General features: G+C 33.3%; 3 protein-coding genes across 4 annotated transcripts; 1 reads left to right on the top strand and 2 right to left on the bottom strand.

Moving 5' to 3' along the window:
- Positions 1-13,894: 13,894 nt before the first annotated feature.
- On the top strand, positions 13,895-15,359 carry LOC121798606 (heavy metal-associated isoprenylated plant protein 3-like). Its single transcript, XM_042197681.1, has 5 exons — positions 13,895-14,014; positions 14,091-14,247; positions 14,328-14,599; positions 14,721-14,808; positions 14,968-15,359. The coding sequence occupies exons 1-5, from the start codon at positions 14,006-14,008 to the stop codon at positions 15,351-15,353; spliced, it is 912 nt and encodes a 303-aa protein (XP_042053615.1). The 5' UTR covers positions 13,895-14,005; the 3' UTR covers positions 15,354-15,359.
- A 632-nt stretch (positions 15,360-15,991) lies between these two features.
- On the bottom strand, positions 15,992-16,682 carry LOC121798607. The gene has a single exon (XM_042197683.1). It carries the CDS (start codon positions 16,617-16,619, stop codon positions 16,098-16,100), a length of 522 nt encoding a protein of 173 aa, XP_042053617.1. The 5' UTR covers positions 16,620-16,682; the 3' UTR covers positions 15,992-16,097.
- Positions 16,683-18,706: 2,024 nt separating this feature from the next.
- On the bottom strand, positions 18,707-20,558 carry LOC121801593 (homeobox-leucine zipper protein ATHB-13-like). Of its 2 annotated transcripts, none has more exons than XM_042201116.1 (3): positions 20,224-20,558; positions 19,630-20,021; positions 18,707-19,267 (listed from the first exon to the last, which is right to left on the bottom strand). In XM_042201116.1, exons 1-3 carry the CDS (start codon positions 20,360-20,362, stop codon positions 18,935-18,937), a joined length of 864 nt encoding a protein of 287 aa, XP_042057050.1. In that variant the 5' UTR covers positions 20,363-20,558; the 3' UTR covers positions 18,707-18,934. The 2 variants fall into 2 exon arrangements, with proteins under 2 accessions (XP_042057050.1, XP_042057051.1); XM_042201117.1 differs by having other exon boundaries at positions 19,630-20,015; positions 20,224-20,557.
- Between the last annotated feature and the right edge of the window lie 4,516 nt (positions 20,559-25,074).

The raw sequence follows: 25,074 nt of genomic DNA, 5'->3' as shown, positions 1-25,074 counted from the left end.
ATGATTATAGGAGCCGAAAACACTAAATCATAAATCTGAATGCAGTTATTTGCAGTTTGATTGCTGGTTTAGGACAGCGGTGCAAAACATTGAAGAAACATAAAAAGATTAATCAATGTACTTGAATGGGGCACCCCTAATTATTCATGTGTATAAAATTTTGTATTATATATAGAGGAATAATAAAAAGGAAAAAAGGCATGAGCATGTAAATTCATGATGGAAACTGAATGTTGATTTGATATATACATGAGAATTATAATGATTTTAGGAGGAGCCTCTCTCTCAAACTGGGTTACAAAAAGAAAAGCTCACGAGATTTTATTTTAATGATTTAAGATGGTAGGCCAAAGTGGTAGAGATATGCTATCATTTTGATTCAATCTTTCGCTATATTATGGGGAGAAAAATTAATGCTCTTGGCCTCGATGGCTCCTTTCCACTTCCCCACGTACCTCATCATATATATACTCCATTTTCTAAATTAATTAGCGTCTTCCATGTTTATTAATTACTAATACACAAATATATGATATTTAATTATATTGATAGGACATATTGAGGATATATATATAGTTTAAAATTGCAATGATCATATATAGTGCTATCTGAGAGTACTGTTCCATAAGCATAAGGTGCAGCATGCTGAATAATTATGGTGCAAGAGTGGAGCTTTGGTGAGGCCCAAGTTCCCAAGATTAGATTGATGTTTATGATATAAATTTAGCATATTTATATATGCCTATATCTATATAGTGTGAGGTGGGGGCTAAATGTTACTATATCCATATATACACTATTGCATTCTTTATGTTAAATTCAACAGATCATCATGGCAATTAGCGCGTCCCTTCAGCAAATAGGAATGCGACACGTGACCCTAATCTTGGGATTAGAACACGTGTGGACCTTTTTTCCCACTCTATAAATTAACAATGTATAATAACGCAAAAGAGAATGTTAATAGTCATTAGTTTAAATTAAACAAGTTCAAAGAAACTTATGTTTTTACTTGATCACAAATTGGAGCGTTTGGGGCTCAATCATTAATAAATTAATCCCCATTGTTAAAGTTAGATTAAAAGTTTATATACATTTCAATTTGTATATGTGAATATGACTTCACACTTTGTATTTTGGGTTCACGGCTATAATAAATCACAACTTTTGATCTTTTACTGATGAGGAGAATTTCAACACCCTCATATATTTTCAAGAAAATTTATTCATTTTCTTTAGTGGTTTTATACATGTATAGCAGTTTAAACCTTGGATTTGTTAGTAGTCCATTCATAGTATTCGTGACCTCAATTTCAAAAGGATTTTAATAATCCAATGACCGCAAAACATAAAGTATGAAAGTGAAGTATGTATAAATGATCGACAAAAATAAAAAACCAGAAAGGATAAATAGTTTTGGAAAGTTAGAACTTTTATTTGCTTTTCTGATGTAATTAAAGTTTGCTTTATAGAGTTCTAAATTAAGGGTGATCACCATTCAAAAATTTAAATACCATACACAAGATATTACTGTGCCTTCATATATACCACCTTTTTATTTATCATTAGTATTAAAATTAAATTTATGAAATTATGTGTGTCGTGTCGGTGTAGTATTTGATAATTTTGAATGTTTCTTAAACTCTATTAGCTAAGTGAAAAATGTACTACAATGGCTAGTTAATCTAACACTAAGCTCAAACTTGACTTTACTGTTGGGTTGCGTTGCCGCTGATCTCACACACGTAATCGAGAAAATAAAGCACGCAAACGATATAACGTGGTTCGGTGATAAACCACCTACGTCCACGGGAGAATAACGAATCGATTTACTTCAATCACGATCAAGAACTACAATCATACAACAAGATCACACACTCAAGAACAAGCTACTCCCTCTTCGCATATGAACTCATATCACACCGAAGACTATACAAGCTAGTTCCTCACAAAGATAGTGTGTATCTCTCACTCTAGCTATTGATTGTTGTTATGATCTCTCAGCTGAGTTTTCTCTCTCGGTTCTTCTCAAATCTCTGATATGGAGCTGCAACTGCTCTTATAGGAATCAACTATGCAGTTGAAACTGCCGTGCAAGTGAACTCAAACTGCTCTTCTCTAATAGCCGTTGCATAACAGAATTTTGAACTCAAACTTCTTGATCACGTGTCGCACACTCCACGCTCGGTTCCGATGCACCCTCAATCCTACGGCTAGGATTAAAACTTGACTAACAAAACAGATCTAACGGCTGCCGGAAACGAGTTGTCATAACAGCCGAGCTGCCGAGCTGCCGAGCTTGCCGAACTTGCCGAACTTGACGAACTTGCCGAGCTTGATGAACTTGCCGAACTTGACAAACTTGCCGAGCTTGGTGCTTGTTATCATCACAAAACTCCTAACATTTACAAAATCAAAATCATTGCTCAGTCAAACTGAAAACACATCTAATAACAGAAGTATAATTAAATATTAAATTTGATTAATAAGCAATGGGACGTGACGGAAGAAATTAGATGATTAGGAGGAGTTAATCCTAGGCAGGAAAACATACTTTCGGAAAAGCAAAGCGTAAATGATTATTAAATATATGAAGTAAGTGCGTGTTATAACTTCTTTGTTGTTTGTGCAAAACAACATAAATCACAAAAGTGCAAAATCACTTTATTATCCCATTTAATAAAAATATATAAAAAAGGGTCCCGTGAAAATAAATCCCTAGTTACGCTCCTCTTCGACTTTACACCAAATTAAGTTGGACCTTGCACAAAGATATATTGGGCGAAACAATGATTATCGTCAAAGAAAGTTGAGAGAATTTTGCCCTACAAATTTTCTGATTTTTTTTTCAATAGTAGCTACCAAAATTAATATACTATAGCACTGGACAAGAGTACAATTTTACTTTCTATATTGTGTTTACTTCTTTATCAAAACACTATTTCATTGTCGCCGTTTAACTTTATTAATTACTTAACCGCATCACACACACACACTGTACATACTCCTTCCTTCCATTTTCTAAAAATTGGGATTTTATGGACAAAATTGGTAAAATAAGAAAAAAAAATGTAATTGGAATCGTGTTAACGAGACTTACATTAGCGGTGTTTAATCAATGAAAAAGAACAAGACAATTTTTGTGGGAATGATGGAGTATTATATACTAAGAAAATGTAAGAACAAGACTATTTTTTAGGGAAATGATGGAGTATTATATAGTAAGAAAATATTAGCTTGTATATTATCGCATGCAGTCTTGTTAGAAACATCTTCATAATATACTAGAAATTGACAACTACATGCAAATTGTAGTATAAAAACAATCACACCTTTTTGATTGGACTCATATCCAACCAATAGTCCAAAATTTATGAAACAATATTTGACCTTGAGATCTATCATCCAATAAACCAAAAAACAACATGATAAATCCAAATGAAAGTAAACACTCCAACCTAACATTTATATATCATGCAAATTAAGTAAACCTCCTAACTTATATTCAATCACACATACTATATAGAAACTCGATCGACTGTATTGTGAAGTTATCACCTTGTCTTCGATAACAAAATAATTTCACCATGTGATTTTGAAGTGTATAAAAAGTTATATTTCATAATTCACACCCCTTTACTCCTTCAATTAATTTTTTGTCCGTCTTTATATATATTCACAACAACAACATGCAATGCATCGTTGTAAAAGGAGACCTTAATCCCACAATAAAGACACGAAGCAAATATAAAGAAAGACCCCACGTGTGGGGAATGAACAATTTGGCTGCTTGATTAATTATTGAATTAGTTTATTCGTGTAAATCAAAATTCCTAATGTTTAGCTTTATGTGAATTGTATTATGTGCCTGGGATTCCTACCATAGTCATGGTGTGGGCCACCACTAATTGTGACATTAGAGTTAAACTTTTGAATGTGATAAAATTAAAATCAACCCGTATAGAATTTAACTTCATCACTTCGCTTTCTACTCGTGCCTTTTTTTTTGCCTGCAACAAACACTCTTAAAAGTGGATGTTTTAAGAATCCTATGCCTCCATTCATACATCCTTTATTTCATCTTGGCCCCTTTTAAATCCCTACCATTTTCCTAATTTATCACGCTTTCTTTCTTTTTAATAAATCCCTACCATTTTCTTAATTTATCACGCTTTCTTTCTTTTTAGTAGTGATTTAATTCTTTCATTTATCAATTTATAATGTTAGTTGTAATAGTTTGAAGGTTCCCGATAAAATAGGAAAAAGACTTAGAAATTCGTTACGGGTTTTAAGGTGATAAATAACATTATATGTGGTTGGTATTTTGGTATATGCTTAGTTATACATAGCCCTAAGAGTGTTAAAATTAGAACTTGTTATGTACTTATATAGAATTCTCACAATTATATAAGATTATATTGTTGATAAAAAAAATCTTTTGTTGTGTATAGAACTTCTTCTTACCTATTATGAGTTCTCACAATTAATAAGATTATATTGTAAATAAAAAACCTTTTATTATATAGACATGTTTTACCTAGGAAATTAGTAGGTAGCAAAATAAAAATTTCATAATTAAGGCGCATGTAATTCATAAATATATATACTGTTGGAATATATAAGATATATGTTGGAGGAGTAATTTAGTTTGAAGGAAATATTTGAGAGGAGAATGGGTGGAATATATGGGAAATGGTTTAGGAGAGGTAATATGGGAAAACTAAGGGGAAAACTAAGGACACTTTATTTCTCAAACCCTCTCAAGTTCTCAACTCTTTCAACTTGTGAAAATGGTACAACTATGCCATATTTATAGGAATTCATTTCCTATTCTAGAATTCTCTACTAGATTCTTTAATATTTTATATCCAGATTTTTTTTCCATAAAAATCTAGATATTTTACTACATTCTAGGGAACTCTACTAAAAATATCTAGATATTTCTCCTACTTAATTCTTCTATATTTTAAATATCTATATTCTAGAGAATTCTATCTCTAATTAATTCTACCAAAATATGTAGATATTTTCACCATCAATTCTAAATAATTCTACATAATATCTAGATATATATTTACAAAATCAAGTTTATATTTTAATATTCCAACATATACTCTGTATTATAATTGGTCAAACTTTCAGGCCCTAAATTCATTAATAAGAGATTAGTGTGGGGCTAATCTTCACTGATATCCCGCGCAAATCCACACATTGCACAGTTGAAACTCGTCTAGACTTCGGTAGAGCAATTGAAACATCACTACATTCCCCAATGAAAAGAAGAAAACACAACAAGAATGTCAAACAAGAACAAATACAAAGTTTATGGACTTGAATGTGTACATAATTATCTATACAATTATATACAGTATATTGGAGGTTCGATTATGAATTCCGCCCTAATAATTTGTAAGGCGATTAAATAACTTAGTTGTGTACCGAAGATTGAATACATGTCTATTAGATGATTTAGATTTTAGATCATATGACTCCGTTTATTAATGTCAAACTCAAATCATTTTTTCAGATAATATCATATCATTGTTATTCTATTTCAATTACTTACACAAAATTTACATTAAAAAGAATATTCTCTATTGAATTATTTTTTATACTTTTTCAATCATGCCTACATATTTTTATAAAAATTGCACGTTAACCCTATGATTATTTATGATAAATAATTTACATAAAAATATTTTCTGATTAATATATTTGTATTTAAATATATTAGGAGTATTTATTAAAAAATATAATTTGATTATGAAAACATTTTAAATATACTACAATAACATTCAAATTTAAATTAAATTATATTTAAAGACACCACAATTACATAAAACATACTATCACAATAAAGTCAATTCACCAGTTAGCCCATTAATTAAATAGGACCAATTAATTTAATGGCCAATTTAACTTTATTATTGAACCAATCATTTTATTATTAAAATAACATAGGCCAGTAATTACAAGCCATTAATTCATAGCAATCGATTTGAACGAAACACAATAAACATAGGTTTTATATTACTAATTACAATCCATTAAAAATTTAAACATAGAAACTAAAAACCACCCATCCGATTCCATCGGCATTTTATTAGAACCTTAAACTTATTAGCTTAATAATGTCATGCCCATTTAAAAGCCACAAATTAAATAAATTAAACCCTAAATATACACTTTATGCGCCGCTGCCCTTGTTCTTCTTCTCCATGTCATCTCTTCTCATTTTCAAAATAAAAGAAAATAATAGTACTAGTAATTTTCAATGCAATTCCAGAAAAGTTTTGCCTGAACAGTACAAACGCAAATATGTTCATGAGAATAATACTCCCTCCGTTCCATTGTAGTGGGGGCATTTCTTTTCGGCACGGAGATTAAGAAAGTAGAGAGATGAAGAGAGAATAAAGTAAGAGAGAGTAAAGTAAGTGAGAAGAAATGTGTTAACTTTTACTAAAAAGGAAAATGACTCCATTACTATGGAACGTACCAAAATGGCAAAATGACTCTACTACTATGGAACGGAGGGAGTACACCGTATTTGATTTTCTTAATTTGAGAAATGTGGTATATGTTTCAAGGGATGGGATCCCCTGCTGTGGTGGGAGCACAGCAGGGGCTGCTGTGCCTCTCCCATACAAAAAATTAAAATATTTTTGTGAGGAGCAGCAGCCCCTGCTGTGCTCCCACCACAGCAGGGGATCCCATCCCATGTTTCAATAAAGATAGGCAGTAGTCAAATCACAAGTAACACCGTATTTGTTTGCTCAATATTCCTAACTGCCTTTCCCTTTGTTTCCCAACAGAGAAAACGGATCCAATCCAACGCATGGATATTTGAGCGGGTAGGTCATAGCTGGTCCATTTCCTACAGCCTTACTTACTGACACAGATTTGACACTTCTAATTGGATGATGGCCCAATACTGCTTTACCCCGGGTCACCCGATTTACATCCGAATCCTATCATAAATTTGATTTTGCATTTCCTTCTATGCATTATTTTGTCATTTTTAATTTGAAACCTGATACGAGTACATTTTAGGTGATTATATAATGCACTTTGGTCTTTTAATTCAACAAAAATATTTTCTATTAATTTCATACACCTTCAACAGTATTTTCAATTAATTGTTTTATTATTATACTCTAATAAATCAATAACTGCAATAAATAGTTTCGACTGAAAAATACAAACTTTGTTCAAATGAAAAACAAAATGTTGAACTGGCCCAATACACAGCCCAAGCAACTATACTATTCAAAAATCCAGCACCAAGAAGCATGTTCACTGTCTTAAAACGTCCAAACACATTCGAATTCGATATCCAACTATTACAACTTTAATCGCGTTAGACATTGTAATATATGTTAGTCATATAAATAATATTTTTAATATTGGTATAAATTTATAATTTATAAATATAAAATCCTTAATTCCATTTATATAGGTTAATTCCAATCCGATGTGCTCACACTCAACTAAGTTGCAACTTAAGTAGGATTTGACTTGAAATCACTTGAAACGGCCCGATTAACATCCATTAATATTCATTTCATTGATTCTAGATTTCTAATGATACCTAATTACAACAAAATAAAATCGTGTAGTGATTCTAGTACTAACATCTAATTTTAACTAAAATAAAATGAAAAAATTAAATAAATAAATTGAGCATTACCGTATACGAATCCCCCACCCAATTTTTTTTTATTCCCTTCGTCCACCAATACAATTGCATATTTGACTAGACACGAGACTTAAAAACTATAGTAGAAAATGGATTCAAAATGTTAATGGAATACGAGTCCTACTTTTACATATTAATTTTACAATTAAATGTGAGTAAGATTAAGTTTGTAGAAGGTGGAGTTCATTACTAAAAATAGTAAAATTAAAAGTTTATTAGTGGACGGAGGGAGTAGAATTTTAGTGAACCGAAAACCAAATTTTAAACAAGAAATATATGGTTAGCCAAATTTTATAGGATTATACTTTTGTGTTCCCTCCGTTCTCAAAAATAGACTTGTGTTATCATTTTGGGTTGTCCCCCAATGTAATACCCCGACTTTTCTACCATTTTTATTTGTTCTCGTAGTGACATCGTTTGTGTACCTGAAAATTTTTGTCCTTGTTTCGATAGAAGGATATATCATTTTGGGCCTATAACAATTATTCTTTTTCTACCCTCAATTTATTTAATTTTTCAAGCCCAATTCATTTTATTTGAAACTACACTTTGAAGCCCAATTGGAGATGAAAACCGCCACAGATTACTCTCAATAATCTGTTACCGCAAATCTTGTTCATTATCTGCACTACCAGAAAAAAAAGGAACCAAATCAGTTTTACTTTCAACGTGAGACCATCTATATACCTTCTGCCTTCTTCACGTTTTATCAGACTCAATCAATTCAAAAAAAAAAAAATCAGAGAGTTAGAAATTAGAGAAAAGAGATGACAGGAGCGTTGTGTTTTGAGAGAGGCTGAATTGGAGGGAGAAGAGATGACGACGGAGTGGTCCACAAGCGGATAACAGCCAGTGAATACGGAGCGGAAGGCCGTCCGGTTCGGCAACAGCCGCCGCGACTCATGGCGGCGCTGCGATGCGAGAGAACAGAGAGGGAGCGCGGTTTCAACACAAGCTACACACACTCAATTCAATGAATTCCAAATCTGAGAGAGAGATCCGAGAAGTTCCCAAGTATCAATTGAGAAAGGGACCGGTGAATAGCGGCGGTGCCGATTGCCGCTGAGATAGGAGATGAAGAAGGCAGCGGCCTCGGGCGACGGAGGAGCTACCGACCAGCAACTCATAACTGCTCGAGCAGCAGCCAACCGCGAGACGGCGGCGCGGAATGCAGTGCTGACAGCAGCGGCTGTTCGCGATGGAGACAACAATGGCAGCGTCAGATTCGGAAACGGCTACAACTGCTGCTCGAACTGAGCAATACCAAACAGCGAGGCAGTGACAGCAGCGGTGCGAGAAAGGCGTTGACGGAGACTCGCCGCGATTCAGATCTGGACAGCGGTGGCCGCTGTTGGATATTTGACACACAAAATATAAGAGTACTCAACAAGGAAAAAGTATGGAAGATAAGTGGGACTAAAACTTCTCACAAAGGTATTACAAAATACACAATACAAAACTCTTCCTTCCTTTCTAACTTAGAGCTACGGCTCTTTCTTACAAAACTCTTCCTTCTCTTTTCTTTCTTTCCTTGATAATACAATAAACTACAACTACACCTATTTATAGATATTCAAAGATGGATAAACTAGGCTACCTAGTATACACATATCCACTACGTATCATGATTAGCTTATTTAGAAAGCTATCACATACTAACCATATATTCCACCGCCTATTACATATTGGAATTGTGGCTTCATTTTGATCATGAGGAAACAAAATTTCATCCACATATATTAAGTAGGTGATGCACCTACTTCATCACTTTTCTTAATCATGAAGTAATTGAGTTTAATAACTCAACAGCCGCGAACTAAGGCTAGCCATGGCGGCAACTATCGGCTCGACGGAGAGACAACGACACTGTAAAATAAGAAAGAGAAGATGGAGAGATAAGCTAGATTGGAGGAAAAAATAGAGAGAAATCGAGAAGAAGAGATGGAGGAAGTGAAATATGTGACACGTGAATTAGGAGGAGAAGAGTAATAGGGGCTGTTGTTTACTTTTCAAAATGAGTTAAACTCATTTTAGCATTTGGGCTGCTGTATAATTTTTTTTTGTTTGGGCCTAGGGTGATTTAATTAGTTGGGTTGTCGATTAATTGTTTGGACTGGACTTTTTAAGAGATCTTTGCCCGGATGAGTTAAAGAGAAAGAAAAGGAGAGCTGAATTAAATCATAGGATCTTCATGCACGCTTTTCAAGAATGAAACGAAGAGAAAAGATAAGATAAGATAAGAGAAGCATGAACTCAAGGAAAGGATTTCTCCGTGAACAAAATTGAAGTCGAACTGTCGAAGTAAGATTTATACATGCATGCATTGTTGAAATTAAATTATTTTCTTAAAGTCTAATTTTTGCATGTTATGTTCTTTTAAAAAGGGTGATTTTTGCATGCTATTTGAGAACGAAAAGGATTGGCAAGTGAAGGATTTAAGAGAACGAGGTGGACTTTCTTTTTAAATAAGGACTATGTCCTAAGTATACTTATTTTTTTTGCGAAATATGTTTGTCATGTCATATTTTTGTGTTGCTATGGGACCTATCTGAAGTGGCTGTTGCCATGTATGGTTAATCGAATTCGGGTCTGACTAGGGAGTGAGTCCCTACTCAGGCTAGTGTACACCCCGTAGATCGTGCGCTATCTCTTTGAGTTGGCCGGTCTAGTGGCTTGGAATGTGGCCACATTCCTTGTCATGTATGTTCAGATATGGTATGGTGATGTTGATGATGATGATGTTGGTGAGATGTTTTAGTGACTCGGGCTCTTTCAAAGTTAAAACCCCGAGGTCACTCGTTATTGGCATGATAAATATTTTTATTGAAAATGTTTTCGGCATGAGTCCACTGAGTGCATCAAGTACTCAGCCCTGCATATGTTTTCCCTATGTGCAGGTTGAGCGGTGACGAGCGCGGTGGGTGTTGAGTAGAGCTGGTGAAGATTTGTGTTTGTTTTAAAACTTTCTGAATATATTATGTCTTCATACATAATAGTATTCTACTCTCAAATGCTTCCGCTGAATATTACTTCTTTCGCCAAGTATTGTTGAGATAATTTTGTTTTTGAGTTGCTGATTGTTGTAATGATACTCTGATTTTATTCGAGCTTTTCTCATTTGTTTGGAGCTATGGTCGAGTCGTGATGTTTTTCCCCTCTCTTCCATGCTTCTTTAATCCTCCCCTAGTCGCGATCAACCGTGTTTTCTATTCTTAGAAAATGCGGGCGTGACACCCAAAATGAGACAAAGCCTAAATATGAAAAGTTTCTAACCAATTACAAACTACTAATATGGACTTCAGAGTCCACTAATTATACTATTTTCACTACCTTTTCCCTCTCTCTTTTACTTTTTTCAATCTCTCTCTTATTTTACCAGTTGCACATTAAAACCCGTGACATATACAAGTTTATCTATTTTTTTAGGACGAATGAAGTAGTATTTATACAAAATTATTTACGTTAGCAGTTTATACACTAAGTCATAGTACTCCCTCCGTCCGCCATTAGGAGTCTCATTTCTTGGCGGCACGGGTTATAAAAAATGTTAAGAAAAGTGAGTGGAAAAAAGTTAGTGGAATATGGATCCCACTTGCATATATTAGTTTTAAATTAATGAAATGTGATTGGAATTAGTTATTGAAAGGTGTGACTCTATTACCATTTATGGTAAAAGTGAACTGGAACTTTTATTGGCGGACGGACTAAAATAAAAAAAAATGAGACTCCTATTCGCGAACGGAGGGAGTATATGATATCATTTCAGATGGAGTATTTTACTCCCCTTTAGATGAAAATATTATTTTTCTCATTTTTTAATCAATATTAATATTTCAGGCAAATTGCAAAAAATATGAGGTTTTGTCAAATTCGGATCTATTTCGCAACTTAAAAAATGACCAATTATATTATAACTTTGACTATTTTCTCAATCGTCCCATTAGAAAAAAAATTATCATGCTAAATTCATGAATTTATCAACGTAATGTGTACAAATATAAAAATTAAAGTCATAAATTGACTAAATATATTAAATGACATCAATTAAATAGCCGAATGTTTTGTTTATATGATATTTTTCATTTGCCAAAAACATATATAATTTTCCCAAATCATACTCCATGGGACATTGAGAAAAATATCAAAATTATGATATAATCAATATTTTTTTAAGTTGCAAGATTGATAAAAAAATTAATCAAATTTCATGTTTCTCTTTTTCCATTTATCCTAATATTTTAAACATTGTAATTCTTGACTTTCTTGTTTCAGTTTTCTAACATTCTCTCTCACTATGATAACTATTAATATTATGGACATGTTAAGTTAGACTGTAATTAAGGTCGTAGTTAATGCTGTTGAAATTAGCACTTTAAATACAAGTTTGAAACTTACTACTGTAAAGATATTATTGACATTATCATATTGCATTTTATGTTGCACTTAGGTTTCTAAATATCAAGGAATACTTTTAATGCAACATTAACAAGTATTGTTGACCATTTAAAAATAGTCAAAATTAGTGATTTATTAGAAATTTGTTGTAAATTAAATGAGATAGAAGACAATTGGATGTGGGGATTACATTACTTAAATTTAGAAAATGAAAATGAAAGCTACAAAATTAATGCCATTTAGAAATGGGGTTACATAGTTTAAAAATAAATGCTATAATTGATAGGGGCTACCAAAGTCATTGGTTTTGTTAAACACCTTCACCTTTAAACATAACTAGATCTACTTCCGTGCGACTTCAATTAATTTACGAAAACTAATGCAATATATCACTTTATCATTACTTGAATTTTAAAACTAAAAAAAACTAAGCTTTGCAAAAGTTAACATCTACAAAATATTTTAGGCATATATATAGACTACATATGTGTTTGTTCTAAAGTTTTCATACTATTTTTTCTCTTCTAGAATTCTCTACAATTTTCTTATATATTCTATTTATTCCTAAATACTTCTGTTATAAATTATCTTCAATTTTTAATCACAGGTGCTAAAGTAAGAGAGAGGATGATAAATGTAGTTAAAGTAATGTTAGCGGATAGTGAGACCCATATTATTATTAGTGTTTAAATAGTTGTGATGGTGAACCATAGTGGTATAAGTTGTAAATAAATTGATGTATATGAGTAATGGGCTAGAGACAACTTTCTATAAGTAGAAATGCCTATATTTTTATAGGATGGAAGAAAATGAAAAGTGTACATATTTTTATGGGACGAATGAAGTAAAAAATATATATATCTACCATACCATAGAAATAAAAATACATTTATCTAGCTCATCAATAACAACTGAAATAAATATTACTAATATATACTACCTCTGTATTTTTAAAATAGAAACATTTGAAAAGGTACGAGTTTTAATGCACAATTGGTAAAATAAGAGAGAAGAAAAGAAAAGTTGGTAAAGTAAGAGAGAATAAGAGAAAAAGTAATAGAATTAACGTTAGTGGATTGTTGGGTCCACTTTATTGTAGTGGTATAAGTGGTAAATGAATTGATGTATATGGGGTTTAAAGATTTTTCCAAAATAGAAAGTTTGAAAATTTCTATTTCTAAGAGATGGACTAAAAAAAAATGCTATTTTTAAAATAGAGAGGTAATAATTTGAGTCATTATTTAGTGAAATGGTAGATTTAAAAAATTTGGCCATCAATTTTTTTAATAATGTGACCGTTACAATTCTTGATTTCTTATAAGTTATGAGAAAAAAATGTACATATACAAATGCTGAGGCTATGTAACGCAAATCTATTTAATATTAAAATATAAATTAATTGAATTAAAGGAATTAGATTGTAACCACCCCATTAATTATTTATTCAAACATTAATTCACATTTATCTAAAAAATATCCTAAATTGTAACTACTACAACATTAAAATATTAATCAAAATTTATTTTTAAAAATAAATTCAAAAATATTCAAATTAAAACCTAGAATACATAAATATTCAAATTAATGCCAAAACCCACATTTTGTATAGAGTATAGATTAATTATATAAACAAATTGCACATCATATTTAATTATAAATGTGAAAAACCGAATGAATAAGATTAATATAAATAAACATATTATATATCCACTCTAACTCTTTTATATATCAATAACTAGGTCTCGATAAATTTCATAACAGTAGTACGTTTTATTGTGCATCATATAAAACCTCTATCATCATCACACACTAGTCTTAAAATCGGTTACTAAATTCACAGATTCTTACTTGGATCACCATTTTTCTTTATTTTAAAAGGCAAAGTGAGACTAAAAACAAATTGAATCGTTTACAATGAGTGAGGTAAACAAAATAATCAACATCTTCCGGTTTTGCCATCGATTTTTTTTTTGATTAATTTGATTATTTGTTTTCGCAGAAGAACAAAAAGAGCAATGGCGAGCAGCATAAGGAGGAGGATGGAAGCGAGAGCAAGAAGAAAGAGAGCGGAGGAAACGCCACCGTCGTGCTCAAGACCGACCTGCATTGCCAAGGCTGCACTTCCAAGATTTTGAAGTGTATTCGCACTTTCGAAGGTGAATTTATAACTGGATTTTCTTCTCTTGGTAGTAATATATATTTTTTTGTTTTATTGAATAAGTTGTTGTGTGAATAGGTGTGGAGACGGCTGATATCGCCAACGGACAGATCACCGTCGTAGGGAAGATGGAACCAGCTAAGCTCCGGGAAAGGGTGGAGAAGAAGACTCTCAAGAAGGTTGAAGTGGTTACTCCCAAGGCCAAAAAAGGGGACGACAAAGACAAAGACAAAGACAAGGCCAGGAATGGCGAGAAGAAGAAGGAAGACAATGCCGAGAAGAAGAAGGAACCACCACAAGATAAAAACAACGCCAATAAATCCGATGAGAAAAAGTCCAAGGACAAAGAGGTACGTTAGTCGTTGATCAATACCCGTCTGAGAAAAAATTATGGTACAATTGACTATATTTGAAAGTTGTGGTATGGACCAAAATTTGATCAAACTTTGTGATTTTTCCGACAATTGGCAGCCTTCTGTAACAACGACGCAGTTGACGGTGCACTTACATTGCGAGGGCTGCATCCAGAAAATCCAAAAAATCATAATGAAGACCAAAGGTGAGACTTCCAACTATCTCTTAAATAAAAACATCAAATTGATAGTGTTTATGTTGGCCCAGCGGTAGGCCAAAAGTCTTAGGTTCGAGTCCATTGTCGAGCAACCTTTAAATTTATACTCTCATTTACGGTTGCTGATGTGTGCATTGGAGTTTATAGGTTACAAAGACATGAAGATCGACAAGCAGAAGGAGATTGTGACAGTCACCGGAGTAGTAGACATGAAGGCGTTAGCCGAGGCGCTGAAGAAGAATTTGAAGAGGGATGTGCAAGTCGTGCCGGCCAAGAAGGAGAATCCTGGGGGCGAGAAAGGGAAAGGTGGCGGCGACAAGGGAAAGAGTGGAGGTGGAGATGGCGGAGGGAAGGCAGGCGGCGGGGATAATAACAAAATGCAAGTCCAAGTCTTGAACCAATATCCGTACCCGTATCCATACCCGATAGTATACGAGTCGGGTCAGTTCAACTACAACACTTATGCATACGGACCCAGCCATGCCCCGCAGCTTTTTAGCGATGAGAATCCTAATGCATGTAGTCTTATGTGAATTAATGGGGATTGCATAATTGTAGTTTTTAACTTTTATCAAATAGTAATTCAATTTCCAATATCATATTGGTGTGTCATTTCTCAAAGAAAAAATTTTGCCTACCTCATTTTACATAAACCTCCGGCATGCCATGTCATTAATGTGTTGCTGAAATTGAATAAGGTAATAGTTTTGATAAAGTTTGAAAGATTGAATTTAAAATTAATATTTTGCGAAGATTATGATAAGTTTGAGTAAGGATAGAAACTATAATTAATCCTTAGTATTTTGTAAATGAAAACGGTTAGTGGCACTTTTGTCTTTTAATTAATTGATAATTTTTAATCCAAAGATTAAACACCTAGATTAGATTACAAAAAGTCTCCACCTAGGTTACTGGTTTATTGCCTAATGTACTATTACTATTAGTTTTGGGTAGATTGGTTGCTATAGAGCTTTTGACCACTATTATCATATCCAATCATAATCATATTCTTGATGGTGAATTAAACTTACTTAGGTCTTAGGTCTAGCTTCCTTTCAATGGTGTCTTTTAAAATGCACCCTTATAAACCTTTTACATGAATTGTTAGTACTACTACACAAAGGATAGAACCTAGTCAATCCAGACAGCAAATATATATGATCTTGGAGTATGAGCATAAAATCAATTTATAACAAATGTAGCACACAGCATATATAATACAATAGATAACAAAATGTAGATTGATGAATTAAGGTGAGAAAATAGAAGAAAAAGGTTTAAGCAGTTTGTTTATCAGCCATAGACAAGCAGTATTTGGCAATCTCCCTAAACTTGGGGACACTCCGGAGATCAACCTTGGTTCCATCTTTCAAGGTGATGATGACGTCACCCCACTCCCCAATAAATCTGGGAACGACCTGCACATCTTTGACAACCTCGTACGAGAAGTCGCTCCTGTCCTGGCCGGTCAGCCCGGAAATCACGGTCACCCTCACGTCGGTGAACCTGTAGCGGAGGAAGAACGCCCGGAACACGGCGGCCAGGCTCAGCGGCAGCCACACCAGAGTGAACCCCAGGACCAGGTTCGCCACCAGGTCGCCGTAGTGGGCCCCGCCGTCGAAGAATATGCTCTCTTCCTTCTTTTTTGTGGTTGCCGCCGCAGTCGCTTCTGAGGATGACACGTGGAGCTTCGTGATTGGGCGACGGGGTAATTGGGTGATGCGTAGTATGGGGGAGTGGCGGTGGGATGTATTGATGGTGGTGGAGAGGGGAACGGTGGAGGTGGAGGCGGCGGCCATCGCCTTGTCTTGTTATCCGTTAATTGTGGATATTGGATGGGGGGAGAGTTGAAGATACGTTTTGCGGATGTCTCAATTTTCAGTGGCTGTCACTTGCTCACGTGCCTCATTTTTGGCTTCTCTCTTTTTTCTTTTTTTTATTTCTTTTTAATTCTAATATTTTTCAAAACAACGAAAGTACATGATTATATCATTTTTTTTTCAATTACTCTATTGAATTTACATAAAATTCGGGGATATTGGTTTCCATGATTTTTTTAAGATCCAAATCAATAAAATAATTGGAAAAATGATCAAAAGTGTAGTCTATATAATATAATTAGCTATTTTTAAAAGTGGTGGGATGAATGGATTTTGATAATCTCTTAAACATTAATTCCACAGAACTGCAGCCCAGCCCAGCACAGATATTTGGGCTTTAACAGGGGTTTCCTTGTATTGATAGTTGGGCTTTCCATTGATAAGTAGCAAGGGACTGCATTCATTGGCCCAATAACTAGTTAACTCCAACTTTATATCTGCTCCATCTTGATACATACTCCTATTTAAAATTATATGGAAAATCCCAGAATATTTTCCAAAGTGTAGTACATGGAAATTCAGCGAGTTGATGATCCATTAAACAATCATTGAGATTCGTTGACCTTTTATAAATTATGCTGACCACATGCTTTGGCTTGCAATAATAAAACTTGTCGCTATTTATCATTGTAAACTTCTTTCTTTAATAGCTAAATTGTTGCCACAACATACATGTATGTGCGATTTTTGGGAGGCCGTTACACATATTTTTACTAAACTCATAAATCTACTTTTTCTTTTCTTTATTTATGTTTTCACCTTTAATTCTTTATTGACTGTACGAATCTAGGGTAAATTTTGTGAAGATTTTTCTGCAAAACCGATGATGCAGATAAAGTTTCCCTGTTTATTTCTGGCATGGGATCAGAATGCATGTGGCCACTTAAAAGAGGTCTGTTTAACTAAACAATACTGATTCGTTGTATATTTGTATGAATAAATTATTTTATTATACTTCATGGGATGGCATCTTATCGATCTCTGAAACTGTCACACCATTAATTTTGTATTAGCTTGTGCACATGATCCCAGATTGATTCTCCTTTTCCATCTATACATTACTCATTATTTGCTGTCCTCTTAAATTCATTTAAAAACTAGGAGTAATGCATAAGGAAAAAATAGGTTTCCTGATATAAATATGATACTACAAATAACGCATGACAGTATGACACTATGCAATTAGAATATTACTTATAATTATGTAGTAGTTTCTTGACATAAAAATGTAATTAAATACATTTGACACTTTGTAATAATGAGCTATGTTTTTTTTTGTTTTTGCTATGCAGTTATGCTCACATTACATAAAAACTGTCTATTAAAATAAAATAAGGATTCAAACCTAATAACATCTTAAATCCTCAATCCTACCTAGTACTTATATTAAAACACCACCACTCTCCATTCCCCAAGTAAAAATAACACTTTTCTATATTAATCCTATAATATTATTATTATTATTCATTTGAAGTGTGCATATGGTGTCTACTACATGAACAATATGAAAATTTAAAGAAAGTGTTTATTGGGTGGGGGTGTGGGTGATAGTAAAGGTCACATGAATGCTTGCTAAAACAAAGGCAAAATGAAAAGAAGAGAAAGAGTAGAAAAAACTCAAAGCCAAATTGGAAAAAAGTGGTGGTTACATATTACTAGTATTTTTATAAGATTCCATACCCCACTTTCTTGTCACTTGTCACCATAACCAAGAACCAACTCGCCCCTTCACCACAAATACAATCACCTCTTCTAGTTTTCTTCTATTAATCTTACATCTATTTGGCATCTTCCCCATCCCTCCCCTTGAAATGTGTGCTTCATTCTCTCTCTCAAGATACAATTTCCAAAAATTTCAACTTCATATGATATATCTTCTCAATAATGATGGATTGTGGTTATAGTGATAGCAACAGCATGATCAATGCTACTACGAAATACAATGTATTATTGTTATTTTGGATGGTTGCTTCAACAAAAATCAATGTATCAACACTGTGGACTAATTTTGTGTGAAAAAGTCTATATATCAGTATATATAGTGTACAGAATAATGTTTTACAAAGAGAAAAAAACCACATTCCTTCATTAAAATTACCTCCATCAACATTTGGCCTCATCGAAAACACATCACTACTACTTTGTACAACAAAATTAACCTAAACGTATCAAAACAAGAAATTTTAATATAGTTCATCATACTTGATGAAAATATTAAATTCAAATTCGAAATTTTAATTGAAATTTTGTTGGTCTAGCCATGGCCAAAACCCTGCTTGATCATCCATCCCACAAAACATGTTGCAAAGGCTCTCTTCCTTAACACTTTGTTGGTCCAATTTCGGGCCCTGAATTTCGGGCTTGTGGAAGAGCTGCGCCACGCCATTGGGCCTGCCCATTGGCATCGGCCTGGGCCTCGTTGCCATCGGGCTGTCGATGGCTGGAGCTCTAGAGATGTCGAGCTTTATTTCCGAGCTGTTTTCGCTTCTATTACTGCACGACCCTTCTGTTTCTTTGTTCAGATTTATAGATAAATCAGTTGTCTCCCTTGTTTTCAGCGCCATTATCTGCATATATGATTTCAATTTAATTACTATGCTAAAAATAAAGCTTTGTTGATGTGATTATTCTAATCAGTTTAACATAATTAGAAAGATTGGCTCAGAAATCATTGCAAACTGCATAGACTTCATAACCTACAAAAATAATTAAAATTTCAGTTTTAATTATTTCAATTTAATGGAATAAGAAGATGGAAATAGTTACAAACTGAATAGATTTCATAACCAAGATTTTACTACAACAACTAAAATCCATATTTAAGGGATTATGATCAATGGAAAAATTAAATTAAACATGAACAATAAAGCATGCATAGTCATATTCATACAATAATTTAACAAAACAAGTAATTAATTAAATAATTTACCTCAGCAAGAAGTTTATGGTTGTGGGCTTGAAGGGCATCATTTTCTGCCTTGACAGCATCAAACTGTCTCTTGAGAATATCATAATCTTTCTCCAATTGCTTTGTTTTCCAACGGGCCCTTCTATTCTGAAACCATATGGCAATCTGCCTGGGCTGAAGCCCGAGGGCCCGGGCCAGCTGCATTTTCCTTTCGGGCTCAAGCTTGTTCCCCAGCTCGAAATTTTTCTCAAGAGTTTTCACTTGCTCCAAATTGAGTCTCCTCTTTTTCTCCCCAACCTGCGATCCGTCGTCGGATAATTCATCCTCGCCGTGATGGTTCATCTCTTCGCACGCGTCGAGGCCCGAGAAAGGCCCGTTTGATCTCTTCCCTAGCAATGAAGCCACACCTGCACCTTCCCAAATTAAGCCCTTAATTTTTATTGAAAAAAATGTGATTAAAGACCTTGTTTTCCAAAAGTGGAAATGGGTTTTTCAAGATTCATCGATATGGTCAAAAAGTTGTCATCTTTTTTCACTTTTATGATTTTCTTGAAAAAAACACCAGAAAATAATGATAGCAAACTAGCAATGATGAATAAGGATTTAAGTAGTTACCATGATATTGATCTTGAGGAGTGGAGGAAGGGATCAAGGGAGGTAGAGATGTAGAGGGATGTGTGTGATCATGATCTTGATGGGGAGTTTGCAGCATGAAATTGGGGTGGAAGAAGGCCATTTCAGTACTGCAAGTCATCAGAAAACTATAATACTACTGTTGCAGCAGCACATTCAGTGTGTGTGATATCATTTTTTTTTTCTTTTGGAGAAAGAGATGTGTGTGTGTGAAAAGAGGGCTAAAAATATAATGTGTTTTCGTCTATATATTTGGCAATGGAGCTGGCTGGAAAAAGAAAAGGAAAAAGAAAAGAAAATTTATGTGGTGAGTTGAGAGGAGATGCATTCATTGCTATAGCTTATATACCTTATCAAGAAAAAAAGGTGGAATTGTTTGTGTGTGTAGTTAGGGATGACTCCTTTTCAATTGTGTATATTATTGAATATTTTACTTTTGCTACAAGCTAGAGATTAATTTACGTATAGTAATAGTATATATTTAGTTCAAATAATAAGTTTGATATAGTATGGGGTGAAGTGGGATGCATTTTTTTCTAGATTGACAGTTGTCATCGAAGTTGCAGACGGACTTTTTTGCGTAGGTTTGATTCTTTTCACTCATTGGGATATAAAAGTAGAAGTGGGTGCCTTAAAAGAAAAAAAAAAGGACAAAAACAAAAATTGAATTGAAATAAGCATATGGATCCATATCATTCATTCCAGGTACTAGATATATGGATGAGTTAATTTATCATATTTGATGAGTTAGAAGTTTACATAGAGCTTAACAAAAAGTTTCAATTGTATTGTATTTTAGTATATTTCGTTATTTTTTTTGTTTGGATGTTGTTAACTCTTTGTATAAATGGATTATAAAATCTTTCATCATTATTTCACATTGGTATAAAAAATTTATCGTTGTTTTACATTGGTACAAAAAATTCATGTTTATTTCATGTAAAGATGTAAAGAGTTAACCACGTTCAAACATATACTCCATCTGTTCCATCGTAATAGAGTCATTTTACCATTTTGGTACGTTCCATAGCAATAGAGTCATTTCCCTTTTTTAGTAAAAGTCAACACATTTCTCCACGCATATTTTACTCTCTCTTACTTTATACTCTCTTCATCTCTCTACCTTTTTCATTTTCCACTTTATTCTCCATTTACTTAATTCACCTAACACAATTTTTCTTAATCTTCGTGCTGAATAGAAACGCCTCTATTACTATGGAACGGAGGGAGTATGACATAATGTATTAAATTAAAATGCGAATGAAACTTTTTGTATAATTATGCTCATCAAACATTTTGTCCCAATATGAAACTAAGTTCAAAACACTTTGTATGTATTGTGCAATTATCCATCATAATTGTATTGTATTACCATGAGTAAATATTAGGGCGCACCAAGCGGACGTCCGCGTGTGAGTGCGACCTGTAATGCTAAAACTACTATATATATTATAGTTAGGGTTTTAATTGCGAGTAAAATAGAAAATGACTGAAAGTTTGTGTATTTTATTATAATTATTCCTTAAGTTTTCAAAAATTTATCTAGTGAACTGTGAGGTATATGATAATTATTCCCTCAAACTTTTAGTAATATTCAATATTTAATTGTTTACTTTATTTTTGTATCATGATTTTTAATTACATCAATAGTTCAAAACGTTTCTGAAGATGAGAGTAAAACAATTGAAGTAAAGCACAAAACTACTCACATATTATGATTATGAATATGATTATTGCCCTTAATGAAATGCGTGTGTGCATAATGTGTATATATATGGACAAGTTCATAAATAGTAGTATTCCAGCATCTTTTTATGAAAGACTATTGTTTTAGATTGGGTTATGGAAATGCCTTTTTCTAAAGGTTCCCACGCCATTTATTTAAATACCCATAATTCAATGATATATCGCGTAATCAAGTAAGACCATTTTTTTAAAGAAAACTTTAAATTCAAACTGTTGAAAAGAGATAGGTATGAAATTAATTAGGAAGGAAGATCGTTTAAGATAGTAAAAACAGAAAAAAGTTACTACTCCATATATATTGAAATTTTATATTAAAAATATTTGTATATAGCTAAGGAGTAGGGTAAAATGCAATTGAAATGAAAATGAAGAAATAGAAAAATGGATGAGAGAGATGGGAAGGGGGCAGAGTTTGCTACCTAACCTACCAACATATATCGTGTGCCTTCTCTCCCATCCCTTTATCTCTTCTCTGCAACACATAACAATCACCATTCCAATTTTCCAAATCAAAATTACCCCTCATTTTATATGTATACTATGCTCCAAATATACATCAAATCCCTATCTCTCTTGTTTTATTTCATTTCATTTCATCTATATTTTTATATTTTTAAAATTGATATGGATAGCATTTAGGCCATGCATGTCGTGCTCAATATGATCCCCATCGTAACCCTACAAACCTGTTGTTGCCTTCCCCTTTCAATCTTTTTTTCTATTTAGTGCCACGTCTCTCTCTCTCTCTCTCTCTCTCTCTCTCTCTCTCTCTCTCTCTCTCTCTCTCTCTCTCTCTCTCTCTCTCTCTCTCTCTCTCTCTCTCTCTCTCTCTCTCTCTCTCTCTCTCTCTCTCTCTCTCTCTCTCTCTCTCTCTCTCTCTCTCTCTCTCTCTATCAATCACACACACACATACACACACTTTTTTCCACTCTATTCATTTATCAATTGTATCTACTTTTCATGTCTATTAATTTTTTTTACATAACATATGATTGGAAGACAATCATATGTGTAGTACTTTATTGCATTTTTGCATGTCCTAATTTACTTGCCCTCTCTCTCTATATACATATTGCATGATAATAGAGTACGTCTAAATCTTGGATATATATATATATATATATATATATATATATATATATATATATATATATAGGGTTTTAATCTATGCAAAACTGGATTTAAATACAGAAACGCAGAACAATATCATAATTATGACACTTTTAGGTCATAATTAGGTAATTTGTAGGTCATGCTAACAAAGCATGACCTAAAACGATCTTAGTATGACATTAAATCCAAATATTATAATATGACCTAAAATTGCTTAATTATGACCTTCCGTGTTTTTGGTTAATTATTGACCATTAGATCATCTAATCCTAGGGCTGAGATTTGGTCTGCATTTCTGGATTTAAACACATACTTATTTTGATCATCTCCCTATATAGGGTCTCCCTATATATATATATATCAAAACTTATATATATATATATATATATATATATTAGTACACATGACTTCCATGGTTATTTTTCACGAAATCAATATTTATAATACCATTATTCAAAATTCACTCTTTTGTTTTTAGTAAATCGAATATCGGTTGTGCAATCAAAATCACATACTAATCAAGTATGTCGTCTTTATGACGTTGATCATATTTATAATAATGTGGATATACTTTAGGCAAGTCCGAAAATCGTGCAAGTAAATAAAAATGGTTATCAAACTCCAAAATTACGAATTCAAATCTTTAGTCAAAAAGTTTGTTTCATTGTCAAACAAATTGAAAAAAAAATACAGTGACAGGATTTGAATTGGACTCTTTTATCTCCACACCAGAGAATCGGACAAGAGATGTGTTTTGGAGTTTGGATTATAAATACTTAAATGTCCCTTTTTTAGAAATGAGAAATCCTGGCTGGAATTCTCTCCATGATTAAACAATAACATTAAAATTCCTATTTTTCAGGATACTCCGAAAAGATTTGTTATAATTTCCTAAAATAGAAGTATTATCCGTTTTTTATCATTGGGAAACTCTCGAGGCAACATATATAAAACAAGTATAAAATAATTATGAAGGAAATTATAAAATGACTTGTTTGATACAAAGGATGTTATCATAATTCAAATTCATAATATCCAAAAGTTTAATAATAGGACATGAAGTAGAACACATAAAGTGGACTCGAGAATATTGTGAATAGTTGTTCATTTTACAAATAAACATAGTGTATGTGTGTAATTAAACTAAGTACTACAATAAAACCTTATAAATTGATGAAAGATTTTTGTAATAGAAATAAAAAAATATTCGCTAAAATGGACCCACTTTAGCTACGAAGAAGGCAAAGACAAAGTCGAATGGCTGTATCACATGTCTATATTAGTTGGAAGCACCATGGGGCTTCCCATTGGGTCCCACCTCTTCTCCTATCACTTCGTCGCCAATATATATTATTGATTCGTCTCCGATTTAAATCTTATTAATACAAGTTACCTAAATATTATTACTAGAGTACATAATATAATGGAGAACTATTCACTGTTGATATAACCGTCTGACTTTTATTCTCTATTGTCAATGCATCCGCAACGCGTCTCGTTACGGACTCTATCTCATCTCGGAGAGACGAGACCGCATCGAGACAGCGTTGCGGGATCCGTCTCGTCCCCAGCCCATCCCCATCCCGTCCCTTGTCTCGCCGCGGAGGGCAGTCTAGCGAGACAGCTCGCCACGCGCGTTCCGTGGCGAGCTCTGGTTCGTCCGTGACGCCCACTCGCCGGCCCGCGAGTGGGCGTCGTTTTTATCTGAAAAAAATGTTTTTTTTTGTTTTTTTTAAAAATTCAGAATAAATTCGAAAATTAAAAAAAATCCCAAAAAATATACTAGCCGTTTTTTGCAAATTTTTAATTTTTTTTATATTTTTTTCAAGCCTCCAATCACTTCTATAAATATCAAATCATTCCCACAAATTAATCCACCATAAAAAAAACTCTCTATTCTCACTCTAACACTCTACATTCTTCATCTCAAAACATTATTCTTCTCCCAAATTTAATTCATTCATGGATCCATTT

This window comes from Salvia splendens, chromosome 4, assembly GCF_004379255.2.
Source record: "Salvia splendens isolate huo1 chromosome 4, SspV2, whole genome shotgun sequence".
In the NCBI taxonomy this organism is placed as follows: Eukaryota; Viridiplantae; Streptophyta; class Magnoliopsida; order Lamiales; family Lamiaceae; genus Salvia; species Salvia splendens.
The sequence above is the reverse complement of the archived record's forward strand: the minus strand, read 5'-3'. Positions and strand labels throughout refer to the sequence as shown.

Coding starts and splice junctions, on each gene's coding strand:
- LOC121798606 (XM_042197681.1), top strand. Junction 14,600..14,720: donor AAAAGTCCAAGGACAAAGAG/GTACGTTAGTCG, acceptor GACAATTGGCAG/CCTTCTGTAACAACGACGCA. Junction 14,809..14,967: donor AATCATAATGAAGACCAAAG/GTGAGACTTCCA, acceptor TGGAGTTTATAG/GTTACAAAGACATGAAGATC.
- LOC121798607 (XM_042197683.1), bottom strand. CDS start 16,619: ATGGCCGCCGCCTCCACCTCCACCGTTCCCCTCTCCACCACCATCAAT.
- LOC121801593 (XM_042201116.1), bottom strand. CDS start 20,362: ATGACTTGCAGTACTGAAATGGCCTTCTTCCACCCCAATTTCATGCTG. Junction 20,022..20,223: donor TCCTCAAGATCAATATCATG/GTAACTACTTAA, acceptor TAATTTGGGAAG/GTGCAGGTGTGGCTTCATTG. Junction 19,268..19,629: donor ACCATAAACTTCTTGCTGAG/GTAAATTATTTA, acceptor TCATATATGCAG/ATAATGGCGCTGAAAACAAG.